The 15,525-nt window shown below is 39.1% G+C and overlaps 1 protein-coding gene across 4 annotated transcripts in view; it reads left to right on the plus strand.

Annotated features, from left to right (window-relative positions):
- Positions 1-7,553: 7,553 nt before the first annotated feature.
- ZNF451 (zinc finger protein 451) overlaps positions 7,554-15,525 on the plus strand; it is an 88,385-nt gene continuing 80,413 nt past the window's right edge. For 2 of the 4 annotated variants that reach the window (XM_042939093.1, XM_042939098.1), the window contains exons 1-2: positions 7,554-7,648; positions 8,199-8,282. In XM_042939093.1, coding sequence (XP_042795027.1) covers positions 7,628-7,648; positions 8,199-8,282 — 105 coding nt within the window. In that variant the 5' untranslated portion in view covers positions 7,554-7,627. Of the gene's footprint in view, positions 7,649-8,198; positions 8,283-8,481; positions 8,846-15,525 lie in introns of those variants that run through there. The other 2 variants (XM_042939095.1, XM_042939094.1) reach the window with 2 other exon arrangements.

Consider the following 15,525-nt stretch of genomic DNA (forward strand, 5'->3'; position numbering starts at 1 on the left):
ATCCTTTTTTTGATATTCCTATGTCCACCTTTTTTTGTTTTGTTTTGTTTTGTTTTGTTTTGTTTTGTTGTCTTAGATAGCCTATTCCATGCTTCTCATGAAAACTAGGCAGCCTGCAGTTTATCTTGAATGTCCTCCCAATTGCCTTTCACCACAATTTCCACTGTTCTTGAAAGTATCTGTAGGGTTGAACTTAACCACCACCAATTGCAATGAAGTCAGCTCCTTTGTGAAGAGGTTGGGAGCCATGTGTTGCACAGCCTGCTTCTCCTCTGAGGTAAAATTTCTAAACTAGGGCTCTGGACACTGGCAAGCTTCTCTTTTAGTGACATCTCATTCAAGGAGCTAACCAGTTGGTGGAGGAATGGGGGCATCAGCCTGAGGTCCTCTGGTCTTCTCTCTTCTTGCACAGAACATTGCCTTACCAGGTGAGTCAGGGGTGACAAAGGACTAAGTATTCTCAGTGTGCTGTGTTCAAGGCAGAACTTCTATTCCATTAGTATCAGTTGTATGGAAAATGAGACTCACTACTTCTCAACTGCACTCACCTGAGATAGCCTCAGCAACAGGTAGCTGGGGACAAGATGAGAAATGCTGATATCCTGCTCGTTCCAGGAAAAGAGCTCTCTCTAACCAGGAGCTAGGGGTTAGTGAGTAGAGAGGGAGCCCTGTGCTTTTGGCTGCAGCAATCTGGAGTAGATTCTCTGCCTCACTGAGCTGGGAGGGGAGTGGTAGGGAGTGATCTTGGTTTGAATACCACAGACTCTTCCCTTGGTTACAGAATTTTCCTAGATTTTCTTAAATAGATGTTTCTTCATTTGCTGTTTGTCCTCAGGATTGCTTCCATAGGCTTTAAGTGTTTTTTTTAGATATAATCTTCACCAGTTTCACTTTGGGAACAGGTCAGCCTAGCCCCTCACACGATCATGCCAGAAGTACTATGAATTATTTTTTACAAGTGCATGTGAATTTAAACTTATCTCAAAAGAAAATAAATCAGAACATAAATATGTAGCATGGCTAAACTACATCTAAGACAAGTGTTATAGGTCTTACAGTAGAAAAAGTAGACCGACAAGAAAAGTAGTTAATTATCTCTGATATTCTAAACCCCTAATATCTACAAAGTGATCAAGGTAACATGCAAGGAAGGCTCTTGACATGATTCTGAGTATCTGTATTCTGTGTACAAACATCAAGAAATCATGTAATGAAATTTTTTTTAACGTTTATTCATTTTTGAGAGACAAAGTGTGAGTGGGGGAGGGGCAGAGAGAGAGAGAGACAGAGACAGAGAGAGAGAGGCAGAGACACACACACACACAACAGAATCCAAAGCAGGCTCCAGGCTCTGAGCTGTCAGCACAGAGCCTGACGCAGAGCTCAAACCCATGAACCACGAGATCATGACCTGAGCGAAAGTCAGACACTTAACCGACTTAACTATGAAGAGTATTTTTTTTTTAAGGAAATCAATGAATTCATAATTAAAATTTTAAAAAAGAGAGGAGGCAAGACTCTTCCTTATAGAAAAATGCCAACTAAAAAAAAGTTGAAAGACTGTAGAGTTGGAACATTATCATTTTGTAATGATCATAGTAAAGGTTGATATAATCAGAATATGCTCTCTATAAAGGAATAAGTTTACGTGGTCTGAAAGTATACCCTCACAGATTGCTTATTAGTTTTAAGGGATAATACTGGATAACACCTTGAACAGATGATTAAAATTAATATCCTCAATGAGGGGCAGTTAGCCATCATGTGCTTCTAGATGCAGTAATCTAAAGCACTTCAACATCACTTACAGTATTTTGTCTGGTAATTCAAAACTTGAATCTAAGAGTAAGGAAACATATGAAAAACCAAAACTGAAGAACATTTTATACAACAACGGACGTTTGTACTTCAAAAAAATCAATAGCATGAAAAACAAGGGCTGAAAAAGTGCTCCAAATTAAAGAAAAATACCTAACAACTCAATGTATTACATGATCCTGGAGTAGACAATTGATATAATGTGATAAAGACTATAGATTAGAAAAAAAAAAAAAAACAGTATCATATAAATGTTAAATTTCCAGCTTTTAATATTACCACTTTTTTGGACTGCATGTTTTTGTGTCCCCCAGAATTCTTATGTTGAAACCCTAATTTCCAATGGATGGTACTTGGAGATGGGACCTTGGGGAGGTAATAGGTCTTGAGGGTGGAGCCCTCATGATGGGATTAGGGTCCTTATAAGAAGACCCTAGAGAACTATTTTCCATCGTGTAAAGATATAAGATATATATCTTGGACTTCCCAACCTCACAATCGAGACTAATAAATGTTTGTTATTTAAGCCACCCATTCTGTAGGAAATTATTAATAGCAGCCCAAGCAGACTAAAACAAGTACTATGGTTATGTCAAAGAAAATCCTTGATTCTTAAGAAACACCCACTGGAACATTAAGGTGTAAGGAGGCATGATACATGCAACCTGCTCTTTGATGATTTAGAAAAGTATATGTGTATACATAGGTTTCTCTGTGTGTAGACAATATGATAAAACAAATATTTTTCCTGCAGTTTTTCTTTAAGTGTGAAATCATACAGAGATGTCTTGCTCCTGTTTAGGATTTTTCATTCTCCTTTAGCTTGTATGAAGAAACAAATATTAAAAATGCCTTCAATTCCTCCACAGTTTCTCTTTGGTAAATAGACTTTGACAACTATTCTAACATGTACATTATCATAGAAGTTAGAGAGATCTTAATACTTATGATTGGCTAGCAAGATTGTTAACAATTATATCTACACTTATGCTGTGTAACAAGACCAATTCCTTTATTGAATAAAAAGCAGTTTTAATACTTTTGGTTGTCTGTGGTGTTTTCAAAACCCTTGTGACCCACTACAAGCTGAACCATTGAAAGTTTTGTTCACTGGCTTTACATGGAGGAATAATGTCACTATGATGCAAACACAGTGAAAAATGTCCTTCAAATAGTCCTACAGAGGGGTAGGAAGTTTTGCAAATTACTCAAAATGTGTAATAATGGCACCAAAAACTACTCTCCCCAGTTTCCTCATACAGGCAAATACATCATTGCTTGAAGGGGGAAATGTCTACATTTTAAAGAAGTAATTACAGCTTGCTTTAATGAAAAAAGTGGCTTGTACTTCTGAATGAACCATAGAAATGAAAAACCCTCTTTTGTTCTGTGCTCCAACAGGCTACTTTTCCTTATGTGCAACACTTGTACAGAATTCTAGACCTGACAGGAAAAAAGAAGTTGCACTTATAGACCTATGGGCTAGTCTTTTATACTCTTTTCAGAACCAAATGCTTTTTGTTCTGCTCCCATAACTCCCAGGAAATGATTATGTCAACTGGTTCTGTATTATTCTAAGAGCCATCTTCTTCCCTGAAGAAAATTGTTTTGGAATAAATGCCTATAAATCCATTTCTTTATTAGCAGTTGTTGAAGAGACCATTGTAGTTGCCAGGTCTTAAAACCAGAGCATTTAATCAAAACCAAATATGGTCTTAATAATAGAATTGCATTAGAAGTATTTGTGCTTTTACTAAAGTATAGTAAGATTTGGTTCTGTGTATACATGAATTCTTTGGCCCAAATTGAATGCTCTTTAAGTAAATTACAGGCACATGATACTTCCCCTTTTTTCAGACGTATGAAAATATTGTATAATTCTCAATGAGGGTTTGAGCCTTTTAATGCATTTAATTTGCCTCTTGGTGGCATTCTCTTAGTTAAGAACTAGGTCTCCAGAATCTTAAATGCTGCTGTGCAGCCAATATTCAGACAGATGGTTCTATAAATAATCATTCAACAAAAAAAGCAAGTCAATAGAAAACTGATGAAAACAGGGGTACCTGGGTGGCTCAGTCGGTTAAACGTCCAACTCTTGGTTTCAGCTCAGGTCATGATCCCACAGTTCGTGAGTTTGAGCCCCACATCAGGCTCTCTGCTGTCAGCACAGAGCCAGCTTCAGATCCCCTGTCCCCATCTCTCCCTGCCCCTCCTCTGTTTGTGGTCTTTAAAAAAAAAAAAAAAAACTGATCAAAACTAAAGTTGAAGCTTAAACTTCTTTGTTAAATTGTGAGTTTAAAGAATAGTATCATGGGAATGCAAGCTGGTGCAGCCAGTCAGGAAAACAGTATGACGGTTCCTCAAAAAACTAGAAATAGAACTACCCTATGACCCAGCAATTGCACTACTAGGCATTTATCCAAGGGATAAAGGTGTGCTGTTTCAAAGGGACACATGCACCCCCATGTTTCTAGCAGCACTATCAACAATAGCCAAAGTATGGAAAGAGCCCAAATGTCCATTGATAGATGAATGGATAAAGAAGATGTGGTATATATATACAGTGGAATATTACTCGGCAGTCGAAAAGAATGAATCTTGCCATTTGCAACTACGTGGATGGAACTGGAGATAAGGTATTAGGCTAAGTTAAATTACAGAAAGACAAAAATCGTATGACTTCACTCATGAGGACTTTAAGAGACAAAACAGATGAACATAAGGGAAGGGAAACAAAAATAATATAAAAACAGGGAGGGGGACAAAACAAGAGACTCATGAATATGGAGAACAAACTGAGGGTTACTGGAGGGGTTGTGGGAGGGGGGATGGGCTAAAGGGGTAAGGAGCACTAAGGAATCTACTCCTGAAATCATTGTTGCACTATATGCTAACTAATTTGGATGTAAATTTAAAAATGATATTTCATCAACTTAAAAAAATGATAAAAATAAAATGTGCAAAGGACTTAAGAAAATATTTCTCCAAAGAAGACCTACAAATGGCCAACAGATATATGAAAAGATGCGCAATCATCAAGGACATGTAGATCAAAACCACAATGAGATATCACCTCTTAACAGAATGACCATTATATAAAAAACAAAAAAATATGATCTAGCAATCCTACTTCCAGTCATTTATCCAATGATTTGAAATCAGAATCTCAAAGAGAGATTTGCATTCCCATGTTACCTGCAGCATTATTCTCAATAGACAGTGTGGAGTGTGGACATTACCTAAATGCCCATCCACAGATCAAAGGGTAAAGAAAAGGAGATTTACATACACCGTGGAATATCATGAAGCCGTAAAAAAGGAAATTCTGGTATGTGGTCTACCTAACATGAATGAACTTTGAGGACATGATGCTAAGTGAAATAAGCCAGTCACAGAAGGACAAATATGACCCAATTCCACTTACACGAGGTACCTAAAGTAGTCAAGCTCATAGAAACAGAAAGTAGAATGGTGTTGGCCAAGGGCTGGAGAGAACGAGAGTGGGGAGCTGCTGTTCACTGGGGTTTACAGTTTCAGTTATGCAGGATGAGCAAGTTCTAGTCACTGCTTATACTGAATTCTGTGTCATACACTTCGTTAACGGGGTAGAGCTCATGTTATGTGCTTTTTGCCTCAATAAAAACTAAAAAAATATGAATATTCTCCACCAAAAGAAAGAAAGAATAATATCAAAATAATATCACTGATCTAGATCTAAAAAATCTATTATGTTGTTTAGGATACAGTCTAAGAGAACTAAATTAGAGGAGTTACCAAAACCAGTGGTAGGCTCCCTCACCAATCTAAACTCATAAAGCAAAATAATGGATCCACGGCCCAAGTAAAACATAAAAAAATATAGCCACACAGAAAACATTTCCCCATAGTTAAAAAGTCTCCATTTTCAACCCTGAACCGTTCAGGAAACAACTCTGCTTCTTCCAAATCTAATCAGTCCCTACTTCACACGCTGGTCTTAACATCACACAACCCAATCTCTTAATTTCCTCAGATTGAGAGGAGTCTCTAAACTTTGTTTGTGGTTTCTTCTCCTTTGCTACACTAAGCTAAATAAACCTAGTTTTGTGGTAACTACAGGCATATCTCTAATCTTCTGTTAGTGTGTTGCAAAGGATTTTCTTAAAAACACATAGTCTAGCTACCCAGAGAAAATTACTATTGATGATTAAGTAGTTTTCCTAATTCAGGCATGGTTTTCTTGGCAGTTGACGTGGTTCTAATCATATTACTTATCTTGCATTTTTGAAAAACAGGATTTTAGAAATTTTAGCTACACATTTTCAATGGAGATGAAAACACTATAGAATTATATTGGCAGAATACATCCCAAAGTTTAACCATTTCATTTTCCAGTCACTAGACATTTAAATGTTTTGCAATTTTTCTATTACAAACTTGTCATAAATAATATTTTGCATACATATTTTCCTACAGACTAAGGTATGTCCTCAGGATAAAGCCTTGCATTGACAACTGAATTGAAGAATATGAGAATTTGGGAGCTCCAGCCAGAGAAAGCTCGTTTTCCGATAGTTTTACCCATTAACTCCTACCTGTAATCAGTCTTTTATTCTCAATTTTTTCAAGAATTTTCAAACTTAGGCAGAAAAGCAAATGAAGTCATAAAGCACTTGCTGGAAAAGCCGAAAATAACAAATACCAAGAATAATTACTATAGGCATAAATAATCAGCTAGGTGTGGACATAGGCAAAAACAGGCATCGGAAAATTTAAAAGAATTTTCCGACTTTAAAAGTTCTTTTCAAAATTGTTGGTGTAGAAAAAAAAAAAAAAAAAAAAAAAAGCCGGACAGTTTTGTATGACATTAAAGTGAGAAAAACCACACAAGTAAACATGAGTCAACTATTTTAAAGACTGCTTTTTGAGTATGAACGCTGAAAAAAAAAGCTATTGTAGTAAGGTAATACTCTGAGAATATCTTTAAACAGCGCATGTTTTCACTGGCCTAGAGCTTAATGATAGTTAGCTAGGCCTTGGCTCCCTGGACTCTTGCTTCGCCAGTTTTCTTCAGGCCAACCTGGAGACTGGAACTCTGGTCCTCAATTTGCCTACTCGGGTGTATTAATACATGCTATGGCTGAGAGAATGAAGCTAGGGAACAGGTGAGTAACATAAAGACACCTCGGATTTCTTTATCTCAAAATTCAACTACACCTTTACATTTCGGGCCCACCGCAAAAAATACAAAATTAAAAAAGGAATATGAGAATTTAATCCCCATCATCCGCCATTAGGCCAAAACTGACACCGGTGAGCTTCGATTCCACACCCATACAATACCCAATTGCAAACACACCTCCACATCCCTGTTCCTGCCCTTCACTATGAAACAGAACCTAGCCCGCCCACGGCGCCGCAAAGCTGCAGCTGACGTCAGCGTGGCAAAATGTGTGCGCCATGCTTTGGAGTCCTTTTCCGCGGTTTGCTACTGACGCCGGGACGGTCTCGGGCGGCACTAGAACTACAATTCCCAGGTTCCTGCGCGGCGCGGAGAAGGCAGGCCGGGACTGTGCGAAAGAGACTCCGGGGGATAGCGGGCCAGAGCCGGCCGCTCCTCCTTTTGAAGCGGTTTCGCACCTCTTTCCGCCCGCGGCGTCGGTGGCGTCGGCGGCGTCGGCGCTCACGCAGGGGCGGGTCACGGCGGCGCGAAGCGGTGCTGGGCGGGAAGGGAAGTCGTGGCGGCGGTGGCGGCGGGGACAGCTGCGACGGCGGCGGTGGCGGCGGAGACCGCAGCAGCGGTGGTGCTGTCAGTTAGGCCGTCGGAGAAATGGGAGACCCGGGGTCGGAGGTGAGTGGTGGAGCGTCGGGCCGCGGCGTTCTCAGCCGCGTCGCGAAAGGGCTTTGTGTTTTGTTGAGCGTGCGGCCTGCTGTGCGCCCGCGGGGCGAAAGCCTCGGCGTCTCGGGCCGAGCCCAGCGTTCGGGCCTGGTGCGGGTCCTAACGACGACCCAGCGGTAACAATGGCCGCCCGGCCGCCCCCGGTCCCCTACGCCGGCCCCGGTGCTCCCTGTTGTCGCCGCTCTGCCCGCGAGAGCGACATTTTGAGACAGGATCGCTCTTCGGCGGTGAGCGTGCATCCCTCCTCCTCGAGCAGATAGGGGAATTCGCAGGGGCTGGGGAGTCGTTTTCGGCGTCCGCTCCCCGTGGCTCCGCGTCTGCAGAGGCAGAACGCGACTCCATGGAGTTCTGTTCTTAGTCGGATTTGCATGCAGTTGTGCTGTTAGGTTTCCTCAAGAGCTCGTTGTTTTAAAAAGCTCTTTCTTTTTCGTTCCTTTTGGGAAAGTCTCTTCCACCAAGTACGTGGCTGTATAGATAAGCGTGTTTTGGCTTATTTTTATAGATAATAGAATCTGTCCCTCCAGCTGGGCCCGAAGCATCTGAGTCAACAACGGATGAAAATGAAGATGACATTCAGTTTGTTAGTGTAAGTAGCAACGACATTCGGGTTTTTCCTAGAGTTCCAAGACTGCGCGTGGTAAGCCATTATGTGATTGTACTGCACCTGTCCACTCCTCATTGAGCAACTGTGTATGAACGTCTGATAGGTACTAGACACCGGGGAGCGTGGCGTAGGATTAGGAAATTTCCCCAAAGAGGCCTCTGAGCAGCTGCGGTAGCCGTCACAAAGACTGCCGAAAGTCCGTGGTGCTCACTCCATCACGCTTCTCGTGCGTTTATTTAGCGCTGTTTTAATGCTTGGTCTAGGCGTGTTTCCAAGAGGGACAAGGTTGTCCTGTAACAGATGACGATGCAGGCGAGGGAGAGAGGACAGGTGATGATGAGGAAGGAGGTAGAGAACAAGAAGGCTTGCAGGAACTCAAAATCTGAGCGTTATGTAGCTGCATAACATGAAGGCGACTAGCTTGAAGACTTCCCTGACCTGTGAGATCATGGTGTTTGTTACAGCATAGTGCAGGAGTTGATGTTCATATGGAGATCCCCGCATCACCAGGAACACACATATTTTTCAGAATTTCGTCCCTTCGGGTCAGTGGTCTTTAAGCATTACCAAGGGTAAATGTGCGGATTCCGGGGCCTCACCCTTCCATACCCACTGAATCGGAATTTGTAGGTGGGACCTAGGAGTCTTCCTTTTGGAAAGATGAAAGGACATATGAATCTCTGAACCACAGTTTGTAAAGCCTTGGTTTAGGCAGAGTGGGGGTTATGACGTATTTGGAGATGATTTTCACCCAAAACTGTCAAGAGTTGCAAAGGCTCAGCTTAAAGTGGTATCATAGTTAGCTAGAGAATACTTCTACTCTAAACCATTTTCTGAATACTGTAGTTATTTGAGGTTTGCTGTGAAACGTGTATAGTTTTTCTTAATAGATTGTAGTGTTTTTATGTTTGTTGGTTTGGGACAGTTTGTAAAGCTGGTTATTAAATGATATCCTCTATATACCCAACGTTAGGGCCATTGTGGTGAAACCATTCTTGTATTGTCTTTAATTGGTTTATTGAGGAGTCTTTCACGAGATCATTTTTTTGGCTGTCTTCACCATTGCTAGTGCATGTGGTACTTTTTCCTTTTATTTATTTTGAGAGTGAGAGAGAGTGCAGGTTAGCATGCAACAGGGGGAGGGGCAGAGAGAGAGAGAAAGAGAATCCCAAGCAGGCTCCACCCTATCAGCACAGAGCCTGGTGTGGGGCTTGATCTCACAAACTGTGGGATCATGACCTGAGCCAAAATCAAGAGTCAGATGTTTAACCACCTGAGCCACCCAGGTGCCCTTTGTCCTTTTATTTTAATTCTAGTGTGGTTAACATAGTGTTAAATTAGTTTCAGATGTACTTTTTCTTTTTTTTTTTTTTTTTTTTTAAGTGTTTGTTTAGTTATTTTGAGAGAGAGCATGGGAGCAGGGAAAGGGGCAGAGAGAGAATGCTAAGCAGGCTCTGTGCTATCAGCACAGAGCCCAACGCAGGGCTCGATCTCATGAATTTTGAGATCATGACCTGAACCGAAATCAAAAGTTGGATGTTCAACCAGCTGAGCCACCCAGGTGCCCTAACAGTGGACTAAAGTATGTTGGTAACAGGATTCTATGGCTTCTTAGGACAAATATTTCAGGTTGTTCCTGAATATTGGTATTTGGAGAATATTCATCTTGATATTTGTGTATATGAAAGAATGATATACTTCTTTATAAACTATGGGTGTTGGGTTGAGAATCATAGATGGAATTTATAAAAATAAGATTTGAAAAATTTTTTGGTACTTGTGGAATAAAAAATTACAGTATAGCATGTATGTAACTTAAGCTTAATAATGTATTAAGCTGAAGTTCAAAATACTCTTTATTTTTGAAATATTGTTTTAATTTTAGGGGCCCCTGGGTGGTGTATTGGTTAAGCATCCAACTTCAGCTGAGGTCATGATCTCACGGTTCATGGGTTCAAGCCCCATGTCAAGCTCTGTGCTGACAGCTCAAAGCCTGGAGCCTTCTTCAAATTCTGTGTCTCCCTCTCTCTCTGCCCCACCCCTGCAAGTGCGCGCGCTCTCTCTCTCTCTCTCTCTCTCTCTCTCTCTCTCATAAATAAAACATTAGAGGGGCGCCTGGGTGGCGCAGTCGGTTAAGCGTCCGACTTCAGCCAGGTCACGATCTCATGGTCCATGAGTTCCAGCCCCGCGTCAGGCTCTGGGCTGATGGCTCAGAGCCTGGAGCCTGTTTCCGATTCTGTGTCTCCCTCTCTCTCTGCCCCTCCCCCGTTCATGCTCTGTCTCTCTCTGTCCCAAAAATAAATGAAAAACGTTGAAAAAAAAATTAAAAAAAAAAAAAAACATTAAAAAAAAGCTTTTTAAAAATATTCTTTTAATTTTAAATGTAGAGAATATCTTACATCTTTGTGTCAAGAATAAAAAATATATAGTGCAGGGGCACCTGGGTGGCTCAGTTGATTGAGCATCCAGCTTCGGCTCAAGTCATGATCTCATGGCTTGTGAGTTCAGGCCCTGTGTCGGGCTCTGTGCTGACAGCAAGGAGCCTGGAGCCTGCTTCAGATTCTTTGTCTCCCTCTCTCTCTTTCCCTCCTCTGTTCATGCTCTGTCTCTCTCTCTCTCTCTCTCTCAAAACTAAATAAACGTTTTAAAAAATTAAAAAATATATTGTGTGTGCACCTTGATACAACACCTTGTATTTATCCCTGTTGGCAAATACAGGTTCAAAGTTCTGATAGTTCCAAATGAAGAAGTGAATTATATGTATTAAGCACAATTACAGTTTTAGAAGAGATCTATGAAAAACATTGCTTCTACATTTTTAGTGATAACACTTAAGTGATAATTAATGATAACTTAATTCTATTTTAAAATAAATTGAGATACAACCTTCTACTTCTCTCTGTAAACTAATCTTATCCTTGACTCCTTTAGGTGATGCTCATCCAGTAAAGATAACAAATTGTTCTCTGCTTAAGATTTCTTCAGATACAAAAATGGCATTATAATGTTGCTTCTTGATTTACTCTGGCTTGGATTTCTTAATTCACGCTCATTAATGTAATTTTCCCATCTTTGATCACATGGTGGCACAGCAGTCTTTCAGTGGTTTGCAAAATATAGCAGTGTGCTGAAGGAAAGAAATAATAAGGATAATAAATCCCTTTCATTTAAATTATGTTGAAATATACGTACAGAGAACTGCACGGTTTATAAGTGTACTGTTTGATTTTTGCAAAGCCAATACCTGGGTGATCTCAAACATAATGTTACCATAGCAAAAACTTTTTATTTAAGCATTTTGCTCTCATTTTCTGTTTAGTTTAATAATACAGGTGTATCTCCACCACTCCCAGTTATTGTAAAGTAGAAACATTTGAAACCTATGAAAACTTTATAAGCTAAGAGGGTCTAAAGCAAAGAAGCAGTTACCATTTGCTTATATGGAAAAATTTTCAGCATTTCCAGACCCCAAAAATAACCTCTTTTTGGCTTTTCTGATACCTTAAAACACATCTTGCTAATGGATGTCCAAAATAAATTGAGATAAAGTACAGATGTTTACAGACATAATCCAAAGCTATGGCAGTGAAATGCTGAGTTTAGTTCACAGGGAAGCAGCTTGGCAGTGGTACTCTCGCTGCTTGGGGTGCATACCGCCTCTGTAATGGTTTTCTGCAAAACAAATGCTGTACAGTATTTCTGTTTTTCATCACTTTTTTTTTTTTTTTTTTTGTGTAAGAGAAAATCTTCAGATTTACTTCAGTTAGTGAAAACTGATACCAATGTAGGTCTTTCGTAAAAGTGAAATGGTGTTAACACAAGCTTTTGAAAACTGAGAATATTTTTCTGATCCCTTATTCAGCCACCATCTTTCTGTCTTTCTTTGAAACTTTGTATATTTTAGTTAATTTACTCCCAGAAAATGGTTTTAGCCAGGAGCTGATGACATGATTTTTCACAGTGCTACTTGAGACACAAAGGCAACCTATTATAATCTTGGTAATAGCACATGAGATTTAGGTTTTAGTCAAGATTATTGGTATAATGTGGAATCATTGAACATATGGAAATAGTGAAGGAAATCAAGGTATAATTTCATCATTAGCTTCTGAAGCACATAGGTCAAGTGATAATACTTAAACTGCAGTAGGTAAGAGTCATGGGCAAAAATGTGAAGGTATCTTGGCTGGGTGTCTTGCACCTATAATTAGCTCAGTAAATAAAAATAATGCTGGAGCTCATGATATGCAAAGTCATGAAGTAAGTACTCTAGAACTACAAAAGATTAATTGAAAATAGGTCCTACCTGTAAGTGCCCATATTTCAATGTGGAAGATAATATAGGTTATGAGAACTGTGTAAATGGTTGTAGAAAGTAGTTATTTTATAAAAAGTACCCGGTGCTATATAAAAAAATAAAGGAAGCCTTTTTGGCCTAGGTAACATTTAGTATTTGTATTTAAAAGAGCATTTTGAAAAGAAATAAGGAAAGGCATCAAAATGGGAAAGCAGGGAAGATTCTGTGTAGTTTTGGAGGATAAAAACTTTTTAAGTGAAAGAGAAAAGGGTGGGCCAGATAGTGTAGATTTTGAATTGTGGTCTAAAAGTGGCAGTTGGGAACCACTTGGAATTTTTGAACTGGGCAGGATTGCACAAGTAAACTATATCCCTGATCCTGTAACTGGAAATCTATTGAAAAAACACATGCATTATTAAAATTTTAGATTAGAGTTTTGCATCAGTATTCAAATCCATATTCTTTTAGACTTGGGTGAACTACATTTCTTACAGTCCATATCTTAATGTATTGACATTATTTTCCATTTACAGTTGACCCTTAAACAGTGGGTTTGAACTGCGTGGATCCACTTGTATCTAGTTTTTTTTACAGTACTATAAATGTATTTTCTTTATGATTTTTGTAATATTTTTGGCTTTATTGTAAGAATACAGTATATAATAACATCATACAAAATACCTGTTAACCAACTGCTTATGTTATTGGTAAGGCTTCCAATCAACAGTAGGCTTCTAGTAGTTATGTTTTGGGAAGTCAGATGGCTGTATGTCGATTTTCAATTCCATAATGGAAGGGAAGGTCATAGCCCAAACCCTCATGTTCTTCAAGGGTCAACTGTCATAGGTAATTGGTGTTTGGTTTTGTATGATAATCATTTTTCTAGTAGCAGGAATGAAAGCTTTTTGTGTCATTAATTTTTTTTTTTTTTTACTTAGAATATTAATATTAATTCAGCTGTGTTACTAAACTGTGTTGTTTGTGCCTGTGCTCCTGGCCCTAATTGTGCGGCCTTCGGGAGTAGAATCCTTTGATTTTGTTATTGGTACAAAAGGGATGATGAGAGTGATGGTTTACTAGTTGATGAGTTGAGCAAATTCAAATAAAATGCCTTTAATTGGAGGACAACATGCATTTATACTTGTTAAGAACATAGGCAGTTACTGTAAACATTTTAAGAAATGTTTCTTGACATAATACACATTCTTATGGGGAATTAATAACTTATTGTTTGGTTAGTGTTATGAGTTATTCAGATTTGAGGGCAATAGCAAGAAGTCTTTTTTTCTCTTTTTGAAGGAAGACAAAGTTTCTTAAAAACTTAGGTAATAAGGGATTGATTTAAAAAAGCATGTAGAGTCACCTGGCTGGCTCAGTCAGTAGAGGATGTGACTCTTGATCTCAGGGTTGTGAGTTCAAGCCCCACGTTGGATGTAGTGATTACTTAAAAATAAAATTTAAAAAAAATGTAGTGTGTATACTTTGAACTTAACCTCAGAATTATAGTGACCACACAGCCGGTTATATATTTAGAGAATCAGGTGTACTTCACTTAGTTTTCTCATTTGTTAAAAGGAGTAATAGTAATAATTCACTGTTTCATCTCATAAAGTAATTGGGGATTAAATGGAATCATTTACATGAGAAGTTTAGTACAGTTCCTGTATAGGGCTCAAAGACAAATGTTATTGATGAGTAGTAAAATTAATGGAATACTAAAATGTTTTGATTCGTTAAGTTCGTTATGGTGGCATTTTTTCCATATCCATAACTAAAGTTTAGAGTGTGTGCATATAAGTAATATTTTCCTTGGGGATACTTCTCTTATTTTTTAACTCAGCCTCTGCTTTTTTTGGTGGTCTCAAATACATGTCATCGTCATCTACCATTCTTTCACATACAAACCCATAATTATTTGCTGAGTTAATCAATAAATATTCTAAATGACTCTTGGTTTTTCTCATTTTTGGATTTCCTACCCAGATTGTTTTTACTCTTTTAATTAGTGTGAATCATTTGAAGTTGTCATTTTTCGCTAGTTCAGGAATAGTTGGTTGCATATCAGTCTAATGGTTCACCCTAGCAGTAAATTTGTAATAGTCTTCTTTCATCATTTCCTGCTCCTGCTATTTTCTGCTATTTCTGCAGCTGTTTTTAAATCCCATCTGTGACCATTTTCTTTATCCTGGGTTTTGGGGGTTTTGGGGGGGTCCTCTTCTACTTTTTGCTTTGTACTCTGTTACCTTCTTTCGTCTCTTTTTTCTCTGTTTATGGAAGCTCTCTCTGCCCCTCCCTCTGTGTATTTCTGGTAACCCGGAGACTTTCTTGGTGGGCTGTTGCTATGGACATGTAATAACAATTTCTAATGCACATTTCTTGAAGAGCCCAAAGTTAAGGCGTTAGAACAGGAGAAGCTAGCATATTTTTATTTCTTCTACTTCCTTGAATTGAATGTATAACATTGACAATAACAGTGGTAGATTGTAGTCTAAAGGTAGGTGATTCCTCTCTGTTGGCCATAATTGGAGAATATCCTCTTTTCTAAACTTCCCATTTTTAGGGGTACCTGGGTGGCTTAGTTGGTTAAGCGTCTGACTTTATCTCAGGTCGTGATCTCACGGTTCGGGAGTTCGAGCCCCGCGTTGGGCTTGTGCTGACAGTTTAGACCCTGGAGCCTGCTTTGGATTCTGTGTCTCCCTCTCTGCCCCTTCACTGCTCATGCTCGCTCACTCACTCTTTCTCAAAAGTAAACATTTAGAAAAAATAAAAAACATTTTTTTAAACTTCCATTTTTACAGCTCAGGCAAAAATCTTAATTACTTATTACATGATCCCTGTCCTGAAGTTCTGGTCTCTGGTTTTATCATAGTGCCTAGATAAAACCTGTCTGCAAGGATAGCAGTTTTCTGCTTGAGGAGAAGTAATAGC

Source organism: Panthera leo, chromosome B2 (assembly GCF_018350215.1).
Source record: "Panthera leo isolate Ple1 chromosome B2, P.leo_Ple1_pat1.1, whole genome shotgun sequence".
In the NCBI taxonomy this organism is placed as follows: Eukaryota; Metazoa; Chordata; class Mammalia; order Carnivora; family Felidae; genus Panthera; species Panthera leo.